The sequence below is a fragment of the Carcharodon carcharias genome, chromosome 1 (genome assembly GCF_017639515.1).
Source record: "Carcharodon carcharias isolate sCarCar2 chromosome 1, sCarCar2.pri, whole genome shotgun sequence".
Classification (NCBI taxonomy): Eukaryota; Metazoa; Chordata; class Chondrichthyes; order Lamniformes; family Lamnidae; genus Carcharodon; species Carcharodon carcharias.
The window spans coordinates 42,823,202-42,847,922 of NC_054467.1; the positions used below are offsets into that span (position 1 = coordinate 42,823,202).

At 40.2% G+C, this 24,721-nt stretch overlaps 1 protein-coding gene across 8 annotated transcripts in view; it reads right to left on the bottom strand.

Moving 5' to 3' along the window:
• Window positions 1-24,721, bottom strand: part of kiaa1109 (KIAA1109 ortholog) — a 527,093-nt gene that overhangs the window by 211,355 nt on the left and 291,017 nt on the right. For 6 of the 8 annotated variants that reach the window (XR_005944164.1, XM_041196853.1, XM_041196863.1 and 3 more), the window contains exons 38-46: window positions 24,268-24,418; window positions 21,348-21,500; window positions 19,043-19,289; window positions 16,152-16,297; window positions 11,742-11,961; window positions 8,768-8,926; window positions 6,924-7,099; window positions 6,363-6,538; window positions 4,166-4,875 (exon numbers count right to left, since the gene is read on the bottom strand). Coding sequence is in view for 7 of the 8 variants with exons in the window: in XM_041196853.1 (XP_041052787.1) it covers window positions 4,166-4,875; window positions 6,363-6,538; window positions 6,924-7,099; window positions 8,768-8,926; window positions 11,742-11,961; window positions 16,152-16,297; window positions 19,043-19,289; window positions 21,348-21,500; window positions 24,268-24,418 (2,138 nt within the window). In the remaining variant the exon portion in view is untranslated. The remainder of the gene's footprint in view (window positions 1-4,165; window positions 4,876-6,362; window positions 6,539-6,923; window positions 7,100-8,767; window positions 8,927-11,741; window positions 11,962-16,151; window positions 16,298-19,042; window positions 19,290-21,347; window positions 21,501-24,267; window positions 24,419-24,721) is intronic. The other 2 variants (XM_041196895.1, XM_041196846.1) reach the window with 1 other exon arrangement.

The window sequence follows — 24,721 nt, forward strand, 5'->3', positions numbered from 1 at the left end:
AATTCACAGCAAAGCCTGCTGTGGCACACCGTGCACAGACTCAAAGAGCACCCAGGGAGCCGTCAGCTCTGACCCTTTCATCTCTGGCACAACAACCACAAAGAACTAAAAACAGAAAATGCTGCAAAACACAGGTGTGGCAGCATCTGTGGAGAGAGAAAAACAGAGTTAATGTTAACTCTTCTGAAGAGTCACACTGGGCTCGAAACGTTAACTCGGTTTCTCTCTCCACAGGTGCTACCAGATCTGCTGACTTTTTCCAGAATTTTCTGGTTTTATTTCAGATTTCCCGCATCTGCAGTATTTTTCTTTTAAAAATAAAGAAATATCAGCATTACAATACAGCCAGACCCTAAGTCACAAGGCAGTTTATGATGCATGGAAAATTCAACCTATTCCAAAAGGAGCCAATAGCCTGGAGTTTGTGAAAGTGCCTTCCCTATGGAAAGATGGTCAGGTTGTTTGACATAACTTATCATCCGGCAAAGCATGTGCTCTCGTTTACCTACTTTCCTTCTCCTGTATGTCTCAAGAAACAACATAGTGAGTTGGCTCTTGGAAATACATATGACAATCCAACACATGCGCATACTTTCTCTAACTTTTTAGCTTCTCTTACATTTGTCAGGGCTGCAACACTCGCGTACAACCTGCAAGCTATATTAGCATTCTGACAGATGGCAGCACTGACAGGAGCAGCAAGAATAAAGAATTGGTGTATATCAAGTACTTAGACGATGGTATCCCACATGAGGTTCTTTGGAATCCAAGACGATGAGAGTGCAAAAGCAGGTGGGATCCAAAACTGCATCATCTAGATGTTCATGGAGAATGGCATTCCAGAGTGGAAGAACAACCCGATAACTTTGGTGCAGATGGGGCTCTAGTCAACCATGGCCAGAGAGATGGGATCTCTGTAAAGCTGGCTGCCAAGATGCCATGGCTAATTGGAATCCACTGTGTGGCACATTGATTAGAACTTGCCACCAAAGATGCATAGAGAGACAGCTATTTCAACAGAGAGAGTGATGGCTTCTTAACCTCATACGCATCATTCTACAGGATGTCACCCAAGAGTCTTTGGGAGCTCAGTGAAAAGGGGTGTCAGAGGTGTAAGGGAGGGGAAGCACCTCTCGCATATGGTCCCACCACGCTTGTTGGAAAGGCTTATCCTATATTGGTCCTCATCTTCAGCCAGCTCTCACCTGTGGCTCCAAGTAGTTGTTAGCATGTGACATCAGCCACACTCTGGTAAACCACTTCAAAGGGTGGGCCGAACCAAGTGAAGGTACCCTCAGTGACTTAGGCACGTCATGACGATTCCAGCAAACTGGGTGGATGAGGCCAATCTAACAACCGATGGTCTTGAAGGCGGGTCAGCACAATATTGTGGAATGCTTGGAGCTTGACAAGATGCAGAAGATGTCTTGGTCACCTACTACATCCAGATCTATCTATAGCCATCTAGACTCGTCTTGCCATTGGACTAAGATAGGTCAGGACAAGAGAGACAAGAGAGTGAAGCTGACCTTGCGCAACTCTCCCTTGCTACAATCCAATTTACAGTCATATTCATCATCTTTCTATCACCTGTCATTCATCATCTATCTGTCACAAATCCTGAGGCAAGGATGAGCGATGTAGGAGCAGGTGTGGATTCACTGAGAGCTGTAGGCACGAACCTGCACACAGGCAGCTCAAGTCATTTTTCACTGGAATGAAGAAGTGGAACTCGGCAGCCCCCTGAGCAACTGAGCATCCCTTTTCACAACCACACTGTTCACCCTCCTTTTATGAGGAAGGGACTAGAAAAGGTGTCTTAGACATTTTCTGCTTCACCTCCCTGGCCAGCAGCTGCAGCTGGTGGGGATCCCATCCTAAGTCAACCTCAAAAAAGATAGTAAAAGTTGACAAAAATCACCTTTAGCAGATTGAGCATGTGCACTCTCTCAGACACCGCCATAGCCAACAAACCTGAGGGAAGAACTGCTCTCATCAATAAACAGCTGGCTAAGTACAATATCCAGCTCACTGCCCTCAGTGAGGTTCGTCTACCTGAGGAGGGTCATCTCATGGAAATTGGTGCAGGTTACACATTCTTTTGGAGTGGCCATGGAAAAGAAGAACAGCACGAGGCTAGCCTAGGCTTTGCAGTCATGAACAATCTCATCGGAAAGTTGACTTGCCTTCCCAAGGGTGCTCCCATGGTGGTTAAAGGAAGGACAACAAGGGCACTCCTGAGGCTTCACTTAGGAGTTTCGTTATCCACATTGAGTCCTGGGAGAAGCTTGCCCAGCATCGCTGCACCTGGCGCAACCGAAAGCAAGCACATATCAGAAGCAGAGGGAAAATGCTGTTGTGAATATGGTCATCTTGACCTCAAAGAACGACTAAGGACAAGGAAATGGCTGACTTGCTGGAGAAAATCATCCTCTTAACCACATGGGTAGAGGGCACTCATTGGGTTGGTCTGAGGCAACAAGCATTGGTCACATTGGAAAGAAACTATCTCACTGTTGTTGCCCATCCAAATGACTCAGGAAGTGAGTAGTGGGCTCAGGTCAGGAAAGATGATGTTTCTAAAGCAGGAGAAATGGTGAGCAAGCTCACCTCCTACAAGTCTCTTCTCGATAGGACACTTGGAAGAGCTATCTCACCTTTCTTTTCTCCCAGAGTGAGGGTGTAAGTCTATCTGAAGTAGTTGAGCGTTATCATGACCCAAATAGTTCTGCATGACATGACACATGAATGTGATGGCCCCAAGCTGCAATCCATCAGAGAAGAGTGCCATCAGGGGACCTACAGAGGTACTGAATTGAAAGAGGTTCCAAAAGTTGAAGCTGGCTCCTTCCAATCTTGCAAAAACCATACTGAGCCATTGGTTCACCACCTACAAGAGTGGTTGGTCCATTGTTAACCAACAAAATTCTTGTGATTATGACAAAAAACTGGCCATAGGCGCTGAAAAACTATGGAGTTGTTATTGTGAAAATAGTGCTAGAACACTTCAAAAGTATTCTTGCAACCCATGGATGCAAGGTTGATGGAGCTATGGCTGAGTGGGTCTAACTAAAAAAGATAGCTCAAAAAAACTATAGTGCAAAGTCATGGCACACTTCGTGAAGTAGGCTCTTCAAAGTGAGGCAAGAAGAGTTCCCTAGCCTTTTCCAGCCATTGGCCAAAGCCAAAGTCCCAATGAACAGCATTGAGGGTGACTGGTGAGTCAGTATCAAAAGGCAGACAATTGACAATTTCATGATGATTTCCATAGAGAGCCCCTCTGACGATAAATTTCAATGTGGAAACAGTAGAATCCGCTGTAACAAGATGGTACAAAGCAGGTAAACAGATGAGAAGATCACATGTTCAGCCATACGGCTGGTGTCGGTGATCATTAGCCAAGTCGTTTGAAGACTCCCAGAGACGCCCCTTCCCGACTGCATACCAGTGTCACCGCAACCGCAACTTCTGCTGGCGGGACAGGCCATACCCAGGGATGGTGATGAAGGAGCCTGGGGCAGTGGCTGAAGATATAATTTCTGAGCATGACCGTGTCAGGCTGTTGTTTGACTAGTCTGTGGGGCAACTCTCCCAATTTTGGCACAGATCCCCAGATGTTAATGAGGCCCACCTTGCAGGGTCAGCTGAACTGGATGTGCTTTTGCTGAATTCAGTTCCTAGGTCGATGCCAGGTGGCCTGTCTAGTTTCATTATTATTAGACTAGTGGTTCGATAGAATTGTTTGGCTTGCTAGGCCATTTCATAAGGCAGTTATAACTGACTCAGCCACATTTCTGTGGATCTGGAGTCACATGTAGGTCACAGGCCAGGTAAGGACAGCAGATTTCATTGTCTAAAAGGATATCAGTGAACCTGATGGGGTTTTACAACAATCTAGTAGCTTCATGGTCACAATTATTGAAAGCAACTTTTTATTCCAAAATTTATTGGATGAACTGAATCTAAATTTCCCAGATGCCATGATGGGGTTTAAAATCATGTCTCTGGATCACTAGTCCAGGCCTCTGGATTATCAGCCCAGTAACATAACTACAATGCTATCATACACCATTTGAGAAATTAGCCATAGCATTCAAGATATCCTAGAGGTTGATTTTCAAAATCTGATTCCTTATTTTAAGTAATATCACAAGAAAGATCCTACCTGTAGGGCCCAATACATCAGGAGAAGATTTTTCAAGGATGCCCGTTGGATCAGAGATTAATGAATAAAAGTTAAGCAGTTTGTACATATTCTGCCAGCACTCTGCAGAAGGTTCACTTTGCTCAGACACTGTGATCGAGTCAGAGTCATCCATTTGAATAGTCACATGGTCTACCACATCCTTCGATCCCTTCCTGGAAACCTTTGAGGTTCTCCTTTGTGTCGGCCCTGATGAATTTTTATTGCGTGACTCTCTTTTATTGTTCTCATTTCCAAGTATTTTATTTGCCTTAGTACTATTTCCTCTGACACCTCCATTAAGACTGCCTCGAGAACTGCGACTGAAATCTGATGAACGAAAATCCCGATGTTTGCGCGTTTTAAATGTTGGTGTGGGAGATACAGACCCAGCTGTGTATCTGCTAAGTTTAATGTCTGTCTGAGTGGCCTTTATGTCATCAATCATTGTGCTAAATTGATGAATGAGACGAACTAATGCCATGTCCACATGCTGGCTGATAGATTGACAGGAGATAGTGAAGTTAACATGAAAGGTGTTTTGATGATGCCTACTAAGTTCATGGAAAGCAAGGGCATTAGTTGAGTTTCGGTTTGAAGATGGTCTGTCCATCACAACGGCATTTATGCTGAAGGTATCAAACATCAGTGCAGGTTTGAAGTCAAGAGGTGGAAGGTTTATCATGCCCTGTCTGAAAATCACAAAAGACGAAGATGAAAGAAATTGTGCATTCAAGCTGAAATATGTTATACAATTATACTGCTATCTTTGTTATTAATAGCAAATAGATTTATTAACAGTAGGCCAAGGATGGTATCAGAAGTGAGGATCTACCTTGGGTATAATAGAGGCCAAGGTAAATGCTGATTTTGGGGGCCAAGTTGCATAAGATGTAGGTGCAGCAAGTTGGGAGAGGGTTCAACTTAGGCTGAAGCTGGATCTTATATTGGATGCATAATTCCGACGCAACTCCGGCCTGAAGTTAGGCATTGGAAAAGGTACAAATGATGCAAGCATAGGGGAGAAAGCAGCCTAGGCCTGTGGGAGGATGAGTTGAGACCCAGATTGAGATCTACTGGCAATGAAGCTGAGAGATGCTTGGTTATGTGTAGTGTGGGTCAAAATGAGGAAACAACAAACTTGACCACTGAATAAAAAGAGCAACCAGAGAATGTTAACATGGAGCAATGACCAATGAAGGAAAGTTTCAGAATCACTGACACGAACTTTGGTAATCTCTGTTTCCAAAATGGATCATCTCAATACTAAAGTGGGGATATATACAAGGGGGAGAGTTTTCCAGTCAGCAAGCTGGGGCAGGGCCCACTCGCCGATGCGTAAAATGATGTGCGGTGATGTTGGGCGGACGTCCCGATGTCACCACGTGTCATTTAGATTTTCAGTTCAGCAGGTGCGTACTAAATCAGCTGCGCCGAGCTGTCAAAGACCTATTAAGGCCTGTTAAAAACTAATTAAAGCAATTAAATGAGCTGCCTATCCAAGCTGAAGGTTGGCGGACAGGCGAAGAGCCCAGGCAACCTTCACGTTTTTCATGGAACCTCATCCACAGGCAGGATGAGGCTTCATGAAGTGTTTATAAATTAAATAAATTTTTAAATTAATGTTCCTTGACACTGTCACATGAGGGGACATGTCTTAAAAATTTTTCAATTCTTTATTTAAATGTTTGAACCTTAAACAAATCTCCTTGAGGCACCTCTGTGCCTCAGGGAGATTTCTGCGCTCTTTCGTGCGCATGCATGAAAGAGTGCCGGCCTGGACTCAGGGAATCCGCCCCCCCCGCCACTGCCCGCACATGGAGTGCTCAGCACTTCCAGGCGAGTCTTAATTGGCCAGCCCATGTAAAGTGGCAGCGCGCACCCGATTGAGGGCGCCGATTGGGTTCACACTCACTCCCACCCACCCCCGCACAACCCTGCCCACAGGGGGAGGATTCAGCCCAAGAATGTACTCACAATATTACTTCACGTTAAAAAAAATGTTGCCTTGATGTGGGCAATCTTCAAAACCTTAAATCATTAAAAGACATTCATTTCTTATGAACCTCCTGTGGATTATATCAATACTTATCAACTAATGATTGCTATTGCTTTTATGATTCTAATCTTCTTACGAGTTTCCTTTTTATGAACAAAACTGGCATATGGCATTAAATACCTTCTTTTTCTTCTGATCTTTCTCTCTTTGGATGTATCAGAATCAACAATATCTGCCCTGAGACAGTCTAAACTTCCAGAGAATGACAAATGTTCCCCAAAATACATTCCATAAGTTAAAGGTACAATATCTTGCGATTGTATTCCTGTATTACTCAGTAAAGGTTTAAAGACTACCTAAGAAGAAAATTGAGAATGAGAGAGTTATATTTCAATCCTATAAATAACTTCAAATTAATAACAGGTTATCAGTTTTTCTGTGAACTTCCACAACACTTCTAAAAAAAAAGTTACTAAGAAAACTAGTGACCACACACACTATTAAAAAGAAGCACTGAAATCATTAAAGGGAAAAGGTAAAGCAGGATTACAAAAACTCAGCACGTGTGTGTTCCGGTAGGTGAACACTGCTAATCTCAAAACAACCATCTGTGTAAAAACTATCAGATACATAATATATACTATAATATTTCATTAAAAGTAAAATTTTATACACGTGAAAATGAAGATTAACTGGCATATTACTAAATGTGCTTACAGAACTATAGGGCTCTCTGATTACCTGTGCATCAGCCAACTGAACAGCAGGAGGGCCCTGGTTACCCTCCTCAATATCAACAATTTCATCCTGACTAGTGCTGTTCTGAGACTGTGTGCCATCCAGTGTGTTCTGATCACTCGACAGCACTGTGTTGAAGTCAGATGCAGATTGTATTGTAGGAAGATTATATGTCAAACCTATGCAAAACGGTAACACACATCTAAGCCATAGTAAAAAACGTTTATCACGATGCAAGCATAAAGTAACATGGCAAGAATACACTGTTTCAACTTTTGACTTCCACGGTTATTGAATAGCAAAGTCACAAGTAAAGCCAGTACTCCATGCACTTTTGAAAGCACCAGAGGATGCCAAGATTGACATTTTTGCATGATCAGATAGGCAGAACAAATCTGAATATATTACATAAATAATTTGATTTCTCGATACCATTATTTGTAATGGTTTGTGGGTGACAGCTCTATTTTTGTTCCTGCTAACATTAAACAATGTTTCTCTGGCACTGCAGATTTTTAAAAAATTACAAATATTGAAATATATCACCATTCACTTCTCTTTTAGAATTCTTGTTGCATTGAACTCAAATAAATTAACACATTATAAGAAAAATCCAATGACATCATTACATATTTAAGATGCAAATCAAGTAATAAAGGAATTGAAAACATAAGCAGTGCTGCTTTCACTGGGGGTATAGGAAGCACTACGAATGCAGCATAATACAATACATCATTAAAAACATGCAGACTGTGTGTTAAATGTCAAATGAACTTTACCGTAGGCAAATATGAGGTAGAAAAAATAGGAAATCACCTATGCCCAGAAAATAAGAAACTGGGGTAGAAGAACAAAGGAATCTAGGGATACAGGTGAATGAAGCATTAACAGCTGCATCATAATTCAGCAAAGCAATTAAAATGCCAAAGTACTAGGAATAGTTTGAGAGTATAGAATTCAAAAGTGGTGAAGATATGGTAAACTACATAGAACCCTGGTCAAGTCACACCTTGACCAACTGCTCACAGTTCTGATCTTCTTACTACAAAAGGGAAATAGAAACACTATGAAAATACATAAAAGAAATTACAGCTATCAAGAAAGATGAACTGATTTGGATTTTTTCCTTCAGTAAAGAGAAAACTGAAAGGATTCTTGATAGAGATCTTTAAAATTATGAATGAGTTGGACATGGTAGTTGTGGAGAGAATGCTTCCACTTGTTACAGAATATAAAACCAGGGGCCATCAATACAAGATAGTTATTAATAAATCCAGTACAGAAATAAAACTTTCCTTACCCAGAGAGCAGTAAAATGTGGAACGCATTATCACAGGAAGTGGTTGAAGCAAATAGCTTAAATACTTTCAAAACACATGAGGGAAAAGGGAATAGAAAGATTGCTGAAAGGCTGAGATGAAGTAGATGGAACAGCATGGAATATAAACTAGCACAGCCTAAATGGGCTGTATGGTCTGATTCCACGCAGCATATTCTATGAAATTCCATGTAATTCATTCATAAAAACATAAAAAATTTTAAAAATCACAGGCAATGAATAATTTATCCATTCTTATGCTCAATCTTAATTAATCTTAAGGGGGAATTTTGCAATAATTTCTTCCAAATGCCCTAAATTAATGAAATGACCCTCAATATTAAATAGCAATTTGATTCCTGCAAATGATCCTTGCTAGGACCACTGGGGTCTTGGGACATTCAAGTATCTCAATAACCTTCAACTCCATTGCTAACCAATAATTAGTAACAACACAAGAAAATTTAATTAGTGCATTGATCTCCAGATACGGATTTTCCTCCCATTTACTACATTATCTTCAGTTTACCTGTTGGAAGACTGTTATGTCCAGACCTGGGCACTGGTGATTCTTGAGTAATGCTTCCTCGGTTACTCACAGCATTTGACATCCAATTATAGAAACTGACTGATGATGGTTCAGCCAATAGTGGATGTTCTGATAACATCTCTGCAGCGACAGCATTCCCTGTTTTTGCAAAATGGAGAATGATATCCACGGTTCAAATTAAGACTCTGTAAACAGAAATGTCTTGAAATTTCTGAAGCGCATTACCTACCTACCCATGTAACATAACAGTAAAATCATGCCTTTGAATATACAACAAAATCTAGTATAAGAGTTGCATATTCACAGATGTTTTGATTTTTTAAATAAATTGGAAGTGACTTATGAACTGTAATTTCTTAATGAAACTGCAACATAAAATTTAGCAATTTATTTTCTGGATTAACCCATAGAATTTAACAACAGCCATTTTTATTACAATGACAACTTGTATTTATATAACGCCTTAATCTTAAAATAATGTTCCCAACACCATCACAGCAGCTTTTCAAACAGAATTTGACACTGAGCCACAAAGTAAAATTAAAGCAGACGATCAAAAGCTTGGTCAAAGAGGTAGACTTTAAGGAGCATTTGAAAGGAGGAAAAACAGATGGCTTTAAAAGGCTGCAGATTGGAACCATAATTTTTTTTTTGGGCATTTCCTTAATTTTACTTCATAAACATTAGTTTATAAACACCAGTTAGCCTATTTTTAGAAAATCTTGTGAAAGTTAGAATAAAATCTGGAGTAGTCTAAGTTTTTATATGTTAAATGAAGTCAATCTTCAACTACAGAAAAACAGACACCAGATCTTGTTCACAGATTTCAATTTCTTCAAGCAAATTCATTGCCACTAAAATGTCCTACAATTTATAAACTGAACCATCTACTTATGAAATACTATCAATTTCTAAACTGACCCAACCATCACTGGAATATAATCTAACAACATATAATCAGACTTAACTATCTCTGAAATATTAACTGTGAATGCTGGATTTTAAGCTAATATACCAAAGCTCCTTTTGAACACTAAAAAATTCACTAGGAAACCAGCAAATCAGGCTCTGTGCCTTTGCCTCTATCCCAATATGTGCAGTTTCACCTTTCCCCCACAATGCCAAATGGGATGCAGGGCAAATGAAGTGCAATATAAGGAATTACTCTAAGCAGTATATCAATTATTTTAAGGACATGAAATATGATTGACCACCCCTCTAGCCAGACTCACCCAAACACTCTCTTTTCTTATTCAGAGCTCAGGAGCTAAGCCTCATGTGATTAGGAGACCTGTTTCAAGTTTGTGTAACAGTTGTTTAACAAGATTTCCCCTGAGTATTCCTCCTTTCTATAGAATGGCACCAGAGGACAGACACCTCAGTACAACAATATGTTGCAGATCAAGAATTTAACAGAATATTGTGGTTAAAACTACATTCCTCCACTGTATGCACTACTGGGCTGTATACAGTCACAACCATAGAATGTCAACATGCTACTTCAAATTGAATTTTATAAGTTTCAGGTGTTGCATCTCTTAGGGCAGCATCTTCCTGTTGGCAAGCGGGGGCGGGGCCCACTTGTTGAAGCGTAAAATGACAAGGGGATACGTCGTGCGTGCATCCCGACGTCACCCCGAGTCATTTAGATCCTCAGTTCGGCAGGCGCGCAGCCATCAACGGACTATTAAGGCCATTAAGAAACTAATTAAGATGATTAATGGACCTGCCCGTCCAACCTTAATGTTGGCGGGCAGGTCGGGAGCCCAGGCGGGCTTCGGAAGAAACATGATACCTCGTCCACGGGCGAGATGAGGTTTCATGAGGGTATTTAAATTTTTATGAAATGTTTCAATAAAAGTTATGGACATGTCCCAACTCATGTGACAGTGTCACATGAGGGGACATGGCAGGGAAATTTTTTTAAAAATCACTTTTATTTAGAATTTTCAATCGGAGCCGATCTCCCTGACGCAGCACTTTGCCTCAGGGAGATCTGTGCGCTCTTTCATATGTGCAAAAGAGTGCACTCCCAGCTGAGAGAATTCCCCCCTCCCCCCCCCCACCCCATGCCCGCACAGAGAGTGTACAGCGCTTCCTGGCGGGCGTCACGCTGGGCGGGCCTTAATTGGCCCACCCACGTAAAATGGCGAAGGTCCTCCGACCGGGGCTGCCGATCGGAACGCCGCCCGCCCGCACTTCCCCCACAGTGGAGGGGGGGAATGTTGACCTTAGAGAATTTATTGGTGGAAGGAGCTAGGAAATAAAATTTGTAAATTATCAGGATTGTAATTAAAAGGTACTTGTATATCAAGCACTCTCCTCCCTTTATTTCTGAATTAATGTTGATGTGTTCTCTCGTAGGATTTTGGAAAGATATAAAGTTGTCTTTTGTCTTGTGGAAAATACCTCCAATTCTGATAGATAGTAGCAACTTTGCATGATTTGCATTCTTCTCATTCTATTTTACGATTGCAAATTAACAACTACTCAACAACATCAAAATCAGTGTTAATTTATTTCTTTCAAAACAACATTTCTCACTTTCAGCTCTACTTAAATCCATTTATGCTCCCACAGGAACATTTCTCCTTTTTCAATTTGATAACTTGTAATGCAGGCTTTTCCACATCTTCCCTTAAATCCTCTCCAGGATAAGCTCATAAAATCGATTTACTCCTTTTATAAGTAAAGTTTGACCAACAGGAAGATTTTATCTAATATTCCAGCCAATAAAGGCAAGCTACAATAATACTGGATAAAGTTGTCATGCTAATTTAACTACTTTCCTGATAGTAATTTGCTTTGTTTCACATAAACTAGGGATAAAGAATTAAGGCATTACAATGTAGGAGGGAGAAGAAAAAAAGAAAGTGTCTTAGCACTCAGATTGAATTTTCTGCAGAGACATCAACTCATGAAGTGGATTTATGCAAACAAATGAGAATTGTACCTGGCCGTGTAAGTGAACTGCTTTTAATTACTGTTGCACTGCGTTGTGGAGTTCCTTCAAGAAGATTGTGGAGACTAGGGAAGCTCCCAGTCAGATAGCTCAGTAGACTTTCCTTTCTAGGACTATCTCTTGTCGGTAATCCTGCACGGCTGACATGAGCTGGTGAGTCTGCTACTGTATCTCCACTCGTGTAGCTGAGGGACTGGTATGGGTGGACACCCTGTAAGGTAAATACAGAAAAAGGCAAACAATCTTGAGTACCTAAAATTTTAAATTGAACAGTTAACTTTAATGTTTAAGAACGTGGCTTCATTTCCCAAATATAATGGCCCAGGTTTTAGGGTCAGCAGCGAAGCAATGATACTCACCATGAAGCCTTGAAGAAAGCTGCCTACAAAGATCTAGTAATTTCTGTGGCATGGTTTACCTCATTCTTGATGGCAGTTTAAATCTGGTGTCAAATCAAGGGGATGCCATAATGAAGCAAGCAGGTAAGCCGCTAATCACATCAAAGTATTTACACATTGCCTCCTCCTGACATCCCCAGCATCCAGATGCCAGTACTCAGGCAATTTGATTCATTCACATGATATCAAGAAACGACTGAAGGCACTGGATACTGCAAAGTCTAAAACCTTGACAGCATTCTGGCATTGTCATTCAATGGCATTACCATCACTGAATCCCCCACTATCAACATCCTGGGACTACCATTGTCCAGAAACTGAACTGGGCCAATCATACAAATACTGTGGCTATGAGAGCAAGTCAGAGGCTGGGAATTTGGCAGAGGGTAACTCACCTCCTGACTCCCCAAAGCTTGTCCATCACCTACAAGGCACAAGTCAGGAGTGTGATGGAATACTCTCCATTTACCTGGATGAATGCAGCTCCAACAACACTCAAGAAACTTGACACCATACTGGACAAAGCAGCCTGCTTGAATGGCACCCCATCCATAAAAATTCACTCCCTCCGCCACCAATGCACAGAGGCAGCAGTGTGCACCATCTCCAAGATGCACTGCAGCAACTCACCAAGTCTCCTTTGACAACACCTTCAAAGCCCGAGACATCTACCATGTAAAAGGACAAAGACAACAGATGCATGGGGACACCACCATCTGCAAGCTCCCCTCCAAGCCGCACACCATCGGGACTTGGAACTATATTGCTATTTCTTCACTGTCGCTGGATCAAAATTCTGGAACTCGCTTCCTAACAGCAATGTAGGTGTACCTACACCACATGGACTGCAGCAGTTCAAGGTGGCAGCTCACCACGACCTTCTCAAGGGCAATTAGGGATGGGCAATAAATGATTGCCTAGCCAATGATGTCCACATCCCAAGAACAAAAAAAAAAGAGAAAACCAGGGAATTGAAAGCACTTAATATTTTCCGTTTTTAATTTAAATTTTCAGATAGTGAAACAAGTGATTATGATTGGATTAACATAGAAGTTAGAGAATAAGACTAAACAAACTTTTAAATAATATTTTTTCAAATGTGCATTTTAAAAAAAATTATACAGGAATTTGATATTCCACAAATATGTTAGCTTCTCAGGGCCAATGAGGCTGTTTAGCAGTAATTATAAAGTAGTATGCTGTTCAAAATACAGTTATAGCTCATTCAATAAGAAGCAATCTTTAAGGGTTTTTATGATGAGACAACAACCAAAAGTGCAAATTCTCATCAATTCATAACATTGAGGATCCTTTTCCAATCCTCACTAGATATAGGCGAGGTACCAGAGGATTGGAGGTCTGCGAACATTGTTCCATTATTTAAAAAAGGTGTGAAGGATAGGCCAGCCAGTTTGACTTTGGTGGTGGACAAATTATTGGAAGCAATTCTGAGACACAGGATCAACTGTCACTTAGAAAGGCATGGATTGATCTGGGGTAATCAGCATGGTTTTGCTAGGGGAAGATTGTGTCTTACTAACTCAATTGAATTTTGAGGAAGTAACAAGGAGGATTGCTGACGTTAGTGCAGTAGATGTTGTCTACATGGGTTTTGGTAAGGCATTTGACAAGGTCCCACATGGCAGACTGGTCAGAGAAGATCCCATGGGATACAGGGGAAGTGGCGAGTTGGATCCAAAATTGGATAAGCGACAGGAAAAATGTAATGGTCGATGGATGTTTTTGCGAATGGAAAGCGGTTTCCAGTGGTGTTCCACAGGGGTCAGTATTGGGTCCCTTGCTGTTTGTTGTATACATTAATGATTTGAATTTAAATGTAAGAGGCATGATTGGGAAACTTGTGAATGACACAAAATTGGTCGTGTAGTTGATAGTGAAGAGGATAGCTGTTATCCCCAAAATGAAATCAATGGTTTGATTGAGTGGGCAGAAAAATGGCAAACGGAATTCAATCCGGAAAAGTATCACGTAACGCATTTGAGGAGGGCAAACAAAGCAAGGGAATACTCAATAAACAGGAAGATATTGAGAGAGGTTGAGGAAGTGAGACTCCTTGGAGTGCATGTCCACAGGTCTCAGAAGGTGACAGGACAGGTGGTAGAAAGCATATGGAATACTTTCCTTTATTGGAAGAGGTAATGAATACAGAAGCAGGGATGTAATGCTGGAACTGTATAATATAAACACTGGTTAGGTCACAGCTGAAATTTTGTGTACAGTTCTGGTCATCACATTAGAGGAAGGACATAATTGCTCTGCAGACAGTACAGATGAGATTTACAAGAATGTTGCCAGGGCTTGAAAATTGCAGCAATGAAGAAAGTTTGGATAGACTAGGGTTGTTTTCCATATAGCAGAAGAGGTTGAGGGGTGACCTAATTGAGGTGTACAAAATTGAGGGGCTGAAATAGGGTAGACAGGAAAGACCCCTGGCTGAGGGGTCAGTTACCAGGGGGCACAGATTTAAGGTGATTGGTAGAAGGATTAGAGGGGACATGAGGAAAAACTTTTTCAACCAGTGGGTATTGGGCATCTGGAATTCACTGCATGAATTGGTGATTGAGGGTGAAACATTCAACTCATTTAAAAGGTACGTGGATTTGCATCTGAAGTGCTGTAGCTGCAAGGCTATGGACCAGGTGCTGGAAAGTGGGATTAAAATGAGCAGCTAGTTTCTTTTTTCTCCTTTTTTGGCTGGCACAGACACAATGCGCTGAATGACCTCACTCAGCACCATAACTTTTCGACAGTTCTACTGATTGCAATCTGAGTCCTCAACTGTGCCCCTCTGGAGAAGCATACAATCACAGAAACTTTTGGATTTCACCCTGCACATATGTGGATTCCAGAGACTGCTGTCAGTTTCAGTGGAGCAATGATGGTAAACAATGGAAGTTTCACCATGATTACTACAGCAAAATACGTACCCCTAACCTCATAGGGGTTATAATTTTTTTTTAAAACATACTCCACATAAAACAAAAATGTCTAGGTTGTTAATCTGAAGTATCACAAATACATAGTACGTTTATTATTTTGTTTAAGCATCAGAATTGTTCCCCAATGATTTACCCTTCCGGCATGCTTCACCCTAGGCCAGGGGTGGGGAACCATGATCTGACCCATTGCTCAATTTTATCCAGCCGCAGCAAGATTTCTACAAATATAGACTCATGGCAGTAGAGCCTTCAAAATAGCATTTATCATCATCATTACAAATTTGTTTTGGATAAAAGCGTCAGCTAAATTACTATAATAATATTTAACAATATAATATTCAAATTCAGCCATTGCATTAAAACAGCAGGTGAGTTGAACATTTCTGTATTCTCTCTAAAAAAAAAACATTAAATTGTTGATTTTTATGTGTGTGAACGGCCTGTGATAAGAAAAAGGTTTCCCACCCCTGCCCTAGGATGCAGTACATTTCTTTTGGTCAGAAGTAGAATATTCAAATACAACATTAACTCTTACAGAACCACAGATGTATGGGCCCAAGAGATATGTTAATACTTAATTAAATGAAAAAGAACATACAAAGAAGGTAATCCTATTTTCTTCCAAATTTAGTATCCTCCATTGTAACCTAATTTTGTGGTAACTATGAGGAGAAAGGTGCCCTTTCTTTTCAGACAAAAAACCTGCAGACCAAATAAATATACAAAACTGCAATTGTCCACAGCTATAAATCTAACAGTAGTCTTGCAACATATATGTGAATGAGGAAAATAATAGAAAATATTCCTGAGATTAGCATAAAGGTGCAGTAATCAAACTACAATGTTGAAATTCAGAACAATTAATACAAACTGTTACATCAATTAAGAACTGAAACCCTGATGACAGATTTAAAAGTGGATTTGTAAAATTGTAGACAGAAATGAAATAATTTAAGAGGACATTATAAGTCATGATAGATAAATAAATCTGTTTGATATGCACACTCAGTTTGTTATATCACAAGCATTTTGCTTTCACCTACTTTTATTTTAAGTGTGGATTCATGTGCATGAGCATTTGTTTTGGATAACTTTCTCATGATGTCAGAGCCAGTTACTGGTCCGGAGGAGATGCCACCCGCTGGTGGACGGCTACTCTCTAACAGCATGGTGTGTTCACTAACTGTAGCTGCAACAAAAGGCAAATATTAATGAAGAAACCTTCAATTGAAAAGGCTGTAACTATCCAACATGCAACCAGGTTAAATGCTGCAGTCTATAGTACAAAAGCTAATGAAAGAGTTTATTTACAAAAATGCCTTCTAGTCTCTTAACAAAATAATTATTTTACTATAAAATGCCATCAAAAACAGACAACAAACAAATATACCATCACTCATATTTACCAAAACTATTTTAAGTAGTCAAAAGGGAATATTTCTTCTGCAAATTTAAATTCAGCAATAAACTTGTGTGGTATAACAACAACCAAAATCTGCATACAGACCCTCTTTCCAATGTCTTATATAAGTGTCTATACTTACTCAAATAACCCTCATCCCTAATCATAACCAGATATTTATAACTCAAATTTTTACTACTTTAACTAAGACGCCATAGAGAAGACAGATTTTTCAGTCTATAAAGACAGACTTTCAGAAAAACAGATGATCATAATGTATGAGTAAGCTATCCCGGAAAATAATTATAAGTTGGGATTTGCCTGTTCAGGGTCAGAAAGCAACTTCTAAAATGGACTCCTGGATTGGCTGTGGGATCCTGTGGTTTTTTTTAATCCCTTAAAGGAGGAGATGGGGAAAGAAGCGAAGTTTAGTATATAGCAATGGAATCAGCAATAGAAAGGGGTCAACACATACAAGCACAGTATCCACATTGTTGTTTCTTGTTAGGGATACATAAACATAAACTGCTTCAGTTGGGGCTACATTCCATATATCGCTCCTACTGTATGGAAAAAAATGCCTAATTTCTTTTAGGCATTTCAATCTTATACTCCAGTTGTCTCACGCTGGGCTGACAGTAGAAGTTAAATCAGCAGCTTGTACCTACATTATCTATTCCTCTCAACATTTGAAAAACTTGGATTATTTCTAATTCAGTCCTGTTTTCCCAATTGTGTAAGCATCTCTTCACAGCTTGCAGCCTACATCATCCTAGGTGCTCTTCTTGGACTGTCAGTTGGTAACACACCTCTGAATCACAAGGTTGCGGGTTCAAACCCCACTCTAGGGCTTGAGCACAAAATCAAGGCTGACACTCCAACGTGGAACTGACGGTGCAGTACTGAGGAAGCACTGCACTGTTGGGAGGTCCTGTATTTCAAGTGAGATGCTAAACAGAGGCCCCACATGCCTGCTCAGGTAATGTAAAAACCCCATGGCACTATTTCAAAGAAGAGCAGTGGAGTTATCCCTGGTGTCCTGGCCAATATTTATCCCTCAATCAACATCCCAAAAAAAGTTATCTGGTCATTGTCACATTGCTGTTTATGGGGGTTTGCAGAGTGAAATTAGCTGTGTGTTTCCTACATTCCAATAGTAACTACACTTCAAAAAGTACTTAATTGGCTGCTCTGAGACGTCCAGCGACCATGAAAGGTGCTTTATACATGCAAGTATTTCCTTTTCCTTCTTACACTCTCCCTTTCGTTAAATATCTTTTGGAAAGTAGGATGCCTAAATGGCAATTAATACTTCAAAACTTGACCTCCAGTGGTCCCTAACTAAAACAACTTATTTCAACAAACAAATATCTTTGAAATCTATGGCACACTTCAGCTTATTCCTCATCCTAATTACAAATGCCCGATTTGAGTCTGTTCCCAATAGTTTTCATTTCTTTCCATCCTATGTTTGTCAAAACACACTTCAGATTCAAATATTAATATACCAGGGGGTCTGTAAGGTTGTAGAATTTTCTGTTTTTCAAGAGTAGCAATCCAAAAATGAATATGTGATAGTATCAACCAGTTGCATACCAAATTATAACAAAGGCTTCATTGTAATCATGACCACACCACCACCACCTGCAAGACAGGCAGGAGAGGGTTAAAAATTTTAAAGCCGGAGACGTGTCTTACATCCGCTGTGCATATAGGTCATGTGAGTGCCCCACCTAGGAGGGCACTTAATTAACATATTTAAATTAGGTCCCAACAATATAATTGCATATAATTAACTGTTTCTATTTCCACAGGTGCTGCCTGACCTGCTGTGTATTTCCAGAATTTTCTGTTTTTTAATTTTTGATTTCCAGCATCTGCAAGATTTTGCTTTTGTATACCTGGGGGGCACATAGGTTTCCACAGGCTCAGGAAACTTGGTAGCAAATGGATGGTGGGAACTGCTGATTCCATAAGATGTGTACTTTTACAGTATTCATTAGGGACCAGGAGGAGCAGGTCACAATCTTTCGCTGCCTTCTCTCTCACGATGAAAGCTTCCTCTCTCTCCCCAATCCAGCACACAAAAACTCATTCACTCCCACTTGTGATGGTCGACCTCCACAACCTCCAAGTCCCCAACCTCTCAATCCCTTGCCGCTCCTGATTATCAGGGCTCACCCCCAGGGTTCTCCAGTTGTGGTCTTCTGCCAATGTAATTACCGCCCGGCAGCCAGTTTGTTCATTTATAAGATGACAGAAAAAAATATCATAATTCAGTCTTGCCATTAAATTCAGCTGAACCTCCATGTTCCCAGCCTTGCCAAGTTTTATCATATGCTACCGGACTGACTCCTCGCCTCCCCACGATCAAGGCCTAAATCTCTTCTCACCCAGCCGCTTCCATTTTAATCTCTTGCCTCTCATCTGCTGTTTGTATGAGCTTTTGTTTAAAACATTAAAAAATATATAAGCTTTATCAATGGAAAATTGTGTTGCCAATAAAACATTTATCAAACAAAATGCATTTACAATTACCAGCGTCAAATTCAAATTCTGCCCCATCAGCACTTGTGTCACTTTGTATGGCTCCTCCATTGTCCAAGCCACAAACTTGACGATCAATCTGTGATGCTGGTTGTGGCTTTCGAAGTTGTGCCGGCTTAAGCTGTAAACTAACTCCTTTGAAAGCTGGAGTGACAACTATGAACTTCATCCACTGTCTTGCTAATGCTACCAAACCCTTTTTTAGAGTGACCAGAGCAGGAAGGCCATTGTTCTGCAACAAATAAACACAAAAAATTGTATATATTATGCAGTGTTAATTTGGATTATGTACATAAATAGATTTTGCTTTGGTAGTTTTTAAATCCTAATTTCAAGGCCATGGAGAGAATGAGCAGGAGAGTTACTAGAATGGTACCAGGGATGAAGGATTTCAATTATAGGAAGAGACTAGAGAAGCTGGGGTTGTTTACCTTGGAACAAGGATGGTTAAGGAGAGATTTAATATAGGTGTTCAAATAATGAGGGGTTTTGACATAAATTTGATGGGAAAAACTCTTAGGGACAGCAGAGTCAGTAACTAGAGGGCAATAATTTAAGGTAATTGTCAAAAAAAAGCCAGATGGGAAACAGAGAATTTTTTCTATTCACTCAACAAGTTATGATCTAAATACGTGGCATAAGGCGGTAGCTGAAGCAGATTCAATTGTAACTTTTAAGAGAGAACTGGACAAATACTTGAAGGGGAGAAAAATTGCAGGGGAGCAGTTTTAACTATCCTTCTCCTTTAATGAGTCAGCTCAAGCAAAATGGACCATATGGCTGCCATCTGTGCAACACGTATGCACACACACAGAGGTTGGATTTAATGGCCGTGATGATGGAGCCATCCACAGGCCATGAAATTGGTGGCAATCCCACTGCAGCCATTTCTAGAAACCCACAATGGAGCACAGGGTGCACAGTCAGGAGGCTGTCCCTCTAATACCGACACTCCTGAGCCTTCAGGCAGACTGCCAGGCAAACCAGGCCACCTATTCATGTGGCATGGATGCCCCCACCCTGGTAGAATACCAGCGACAGCAGGATGAGACTCTTAAGTGGATCTTAATTGGTCAGTAACAAATCAGATTTAAGATAAATGGCAAAATAACAGGGAGAGAGGAGATGAGGAGAATTTTTTTTAATTTAAGTCATTTTTTTTATGAAATAGAATGCACTGCCTGAAAAAGAATTGGATAGATACAACAGCTTATATTCATATAGCAGCTTTAATGTAATAAAATGTCCCAAGGCATTTCAGAGGAACATTATAAAACAAATTACGACACCAAGCAACATTAAGGAAATATTAGGTCGGATGATCAAAAGCTGGATCAAAAAGATAGGTTTTTAAAACTGTCTTAAAAGGATGAAAGCAATTTGGAGAGGCGGAGAGGATTCCAGAGCTTTGGACTCAGACAACTGAAAACGTGGCCACCAATAATGGATCAACTATGATTGGCAATGCACAGGAGGCCAGAATTCAAGGAGCCCGGATATCTCGGCGGGTTGTGGATTTGGAGATTACAGAGGGAAGGAGGAACAAGGCCATGGAGGGATTTGAAACAAGGATGAGAATTTAAAAATCAAAATGTGGCATGACTGGGAACCAACATATGCCAGTGAGCACAGGGGTGATAGGAAAATGGAAATTGTTGAGAGTTCAGACGCGAGCAGCAGAGCTTTGGATGATCTCATGTTTAATGGAGGGTAGAACACGGAAGACCAGTCAGGAGTGCATTTGAGTTTAGAGGTAACAAAGGCATGGAAGACAGTTTCAGTGGTAGATGAGCTGAGACAGGGACGAAGTAGAGCGTTGTTACAGAGGTGGAAATAGGCGATCTTAGAGCTAGCAAGAATATGAGGTTGGAAACTTATCTCTGAATCAAGTGCTTGCAATCTTGGTGTCACATGCTGGCTTATATATTTAAAAAGAATAATTGCAGAGTTATGGTGAAAGAGCAGAGCGAGTGGGACTAATTTGATGACTCTCAAGAGCTGGCACAGGTACAATGGGTGAGTGGAGTACTTCTGGGCTATACGATTCTTCCTTATTTAAATACTTGCTCATGGATTAATCAAAGGGTTTGGTTGCAAAAATACAACATGTCAAGAGTTCAGCAAGTCTTGAACATTTATTGTACATTACTGAGTCCACAAAGTTCCATTTGTTATTAAGCTAAATTAGAGAACCAAGAACATTTGAATGTTTATAATTAATTTGCTTTAGTCAGCCAATTTCCACACACTTAATTCAGAGTTCTTCATCACATTTGCTTTGAATGTTTACCATTGTGGCATCCTCGATGACAGAATAGTCTGCCTGCTGCAGGTACCGATGAAGTATATTGCAAAGTAAACAGGAAGGGTTTTCTTGTAGATACCGAGCTAATTTAGTAACCCTATTGTACTTGCTCTTCAATGGAAAATGTACACTCTTCCTCTGAAAGTAAATAAACCAATTAGAAAATGAAAGAATAAACTAAATAAAATATCAAAAACACATTTTTTGCCAGAGTTGAATATTCAACATCAATCATCAATATTCACATGACTGCTGCCTGTACACAAAATAATATCACTGTAAACAAACAAAACGTTTAAATCTATCTAATGGAGAGTGTGTTCTCTAGTATACGCTTATCAGACAAAAATGTGCGGTCAGCTCATGAATCTATTGCAGAGTTTGCTTGTCATATGTCATCAGAAAAAGATATACAGTGTGGTCACCTTGAGAAACAAAAGATTCTGCAGGGTGAACTTGGTTGTATCCCAGTCCATTTCTTGCCCAATGAAATAAAAAGCACAGTTAAGTTATGTGGGTGATAGTAGGAAGATAGAAAGGGGCACAGAGAAAGCAAGTGATCAAAGCCACGACAGATGGAAAAGTGTGAAGTGAGAGGTTAAGAGCTGTAGAGGTGCAAAAGGCTTTAGGTGTCCATGTACACAAATCATGAAGCTGCTGCACAGGTACATAAACTAATCAAAAATCTAATGAAATGTTGGCATTTATCGCAAGGGGATTGGAACTCAAAGGTGAGAGGGTGAAATTTCAGTTGTACAGAGTTGTGGTCAGACCCCACCTGAAGTGCTACATTCAGTTTGATCTCTGAACCTTGGGAAAGATACAGGACAGATTTACCACAATATTACTAGGGCTCATCAGGTCAAAATACAAGAATAGGCTGCATAGGTCGGTTTGTGTTCCCTTTGGTTTAGGAGGTTTTTGGTTTCGAGGCATGATCTAGTCGAGGTGCCATAATTTTCCCTAAAACTTTATCCTGAAGTTAGGGTACATATCGCACATGTCAACAAATGAAAACAGGTTTTTCAGCACTGTATTCATAAACTTTAATTTTGAAAGAAATGATCAAGAAGCTGCCAGTTAACCTTAAGATTTTTGACATTTATTTACATGTATAGAAGCCTTGAAATACTGTATCTGAATTGCTGATCTCACGTAGTTTACACAGCTCCTCAACTGTCTTGTTGTCTCCCTCATCATCAGTGTAAATGTCATCACTGCTGATATCATCATCTTCATATCCACATCAGCAGCATCATTATCTGAGAGGATTGCTGGCTTCTGAACCATCTACAGCATTTTTGAGCAGCACTTCTTGGACCAATGCTGGATAAGGGATGGATCAATGGCACCCCAGGCTTTGATCTACTGGGCGATAAGCAGAAGGTCTGACTTCCTCGGGCTGCCAGATAGTGTAAATGCACGTATTCTAGAATAGAGCCATTCTTTCCACTTTTGACGCATCTGCTATTTACATGGTCGGTTGCAGCTGACATCCATCACATGCAACTGGCCTGTCATGTCTGGGATAAATACAAGATCTGTGCGATCTTCATCTAGGATATCCTTGATGCATGACATTCAATGACACCTAAAAGCGCTGAGGACTAACATATGACATTCACAAGAGGAGCATCTGCACCACACATGATGCAACCATTCTTTGGTCAAACTTTCCTCCATCCAACTTTTCTCACATTCATGGATGATCACATCTTTTGGCCATGTGATTTTCTTTGGGAGAGTTTTTTTGTCTGAAGATAATATATGACAACATCTTTGCCCCATCTCCACATGCCCCAAGCTTGTATTGAAGGCATTCTTTTTGTTGCCAGTTGATCTTAAACTGAATGATTTTTCTCCTTGGATAGCTATGGTTTGACTGAAAGAAATGACAAATGTGAGGGGTCTCTAATTCGTACTGGCAACATGGGATGCACTATAGTGGTGTTTTTTCTCTGCTGATATTAATTACCTTAATTTTCTCACTCTTTTTAGCACCTAGGTTGCCTCTATTTCTGGTATGCAACTTATGTCTTCTACTTTGAAGCAGGCACAAAATATTTGTTCAATGTTTGGCCAAGACTGTGGTATTATCCTGGGAAAGCCCTGATGACGACACTGGGTTTTAATTAGGTATGTAGAGATCCTCAGTATAATGGGTTTCAGTTCCAGATTTGGTAATGAAGTTCCATCACATTTGACAATAAAAGTGTGTCAATCTCGAGGAATAGCTGCCTATTTCAACTGCTGTTAACTCCAAAAATCTTCTTGGTCAGCCAATTTCAATGTCACTGCAACAAGGAACTTTCCTTTAATTCAGATGTGAGGCCCTCATTAACTTATTTTGGTGACTTTTGGAGGAGCTATACGATTACATATGGCTGCATTCCATCAGCTGAGATATTAACTATATTAGCTTTATTGTCACTTTTCATAATCATGGGAGGAAAGCCAAGGTAGCCCTGTGGGAGAAACTTTGGCTTTACAGTTAGGATTGAGCAATACAAGTTTAGTATAAAAAGCCAAAAGAAATATGCAGCTTTGTTCACAAAGTAAAGGAAATGAAATATAAACAAGAGGTACTGCAGTGAGGCAATTTATTTTGTAAGGCTTTATCCTGTAAAACTCTGGTGGAAAATTGGGCTGTCTTATAACAGGATTGTGAATAATCACGTTCACTGCATTCAAAATTTCCACCAATGGAATGCAGCTGCTCTGGAGGTTGTAACATGGAAAAAAACTAACACAAGATGTCAACAGTACAACTGGCTCACGTCAAGGAATTATCCTCAATGCATTTCTTCCCAATAATAATCTGGGACAATTCCGGTGTCACGTTGAGGGTGAAAACAAAGGAAGTACTTTTATTTTGTTGAATAAGAAAAACAAATCTTACAATTACCTCTAGAGCCTCTGTCATGATGCAGCCCATCACAGCACACACACGAAGAGTTCTTTCCACTTCCAATTTATTCAAGGAGGATTTCAGTTGATCAATAGGAATAAGCCAGGCACTAATAGCTGGAGTAGCTGTGCTTAAAAGGTTTAGCTGCCTGTAACAAAATCATTATTAAACTCCATCAACACAAAGCATCTGAATTTTCACAACAGAATTTCACCATAAAAGGAGCTGTTAGCTTACAGAACCAAACTGTGTGCAAGCAATGTGCAGAAATTCAGCTGACTGAATACATTCCAAGATACAAAAAGGTACATGTTATTAGTTAGCAAAATTGGCTTTTATAATGCAAAACATGGAAATTGCATCTGCTCTGCTACTGATGTACTGATTGAACATTTACTCATGCCCCTCACACAAGTTTATCAAAAATAAACACCAGTAAGCCAATCCTTCT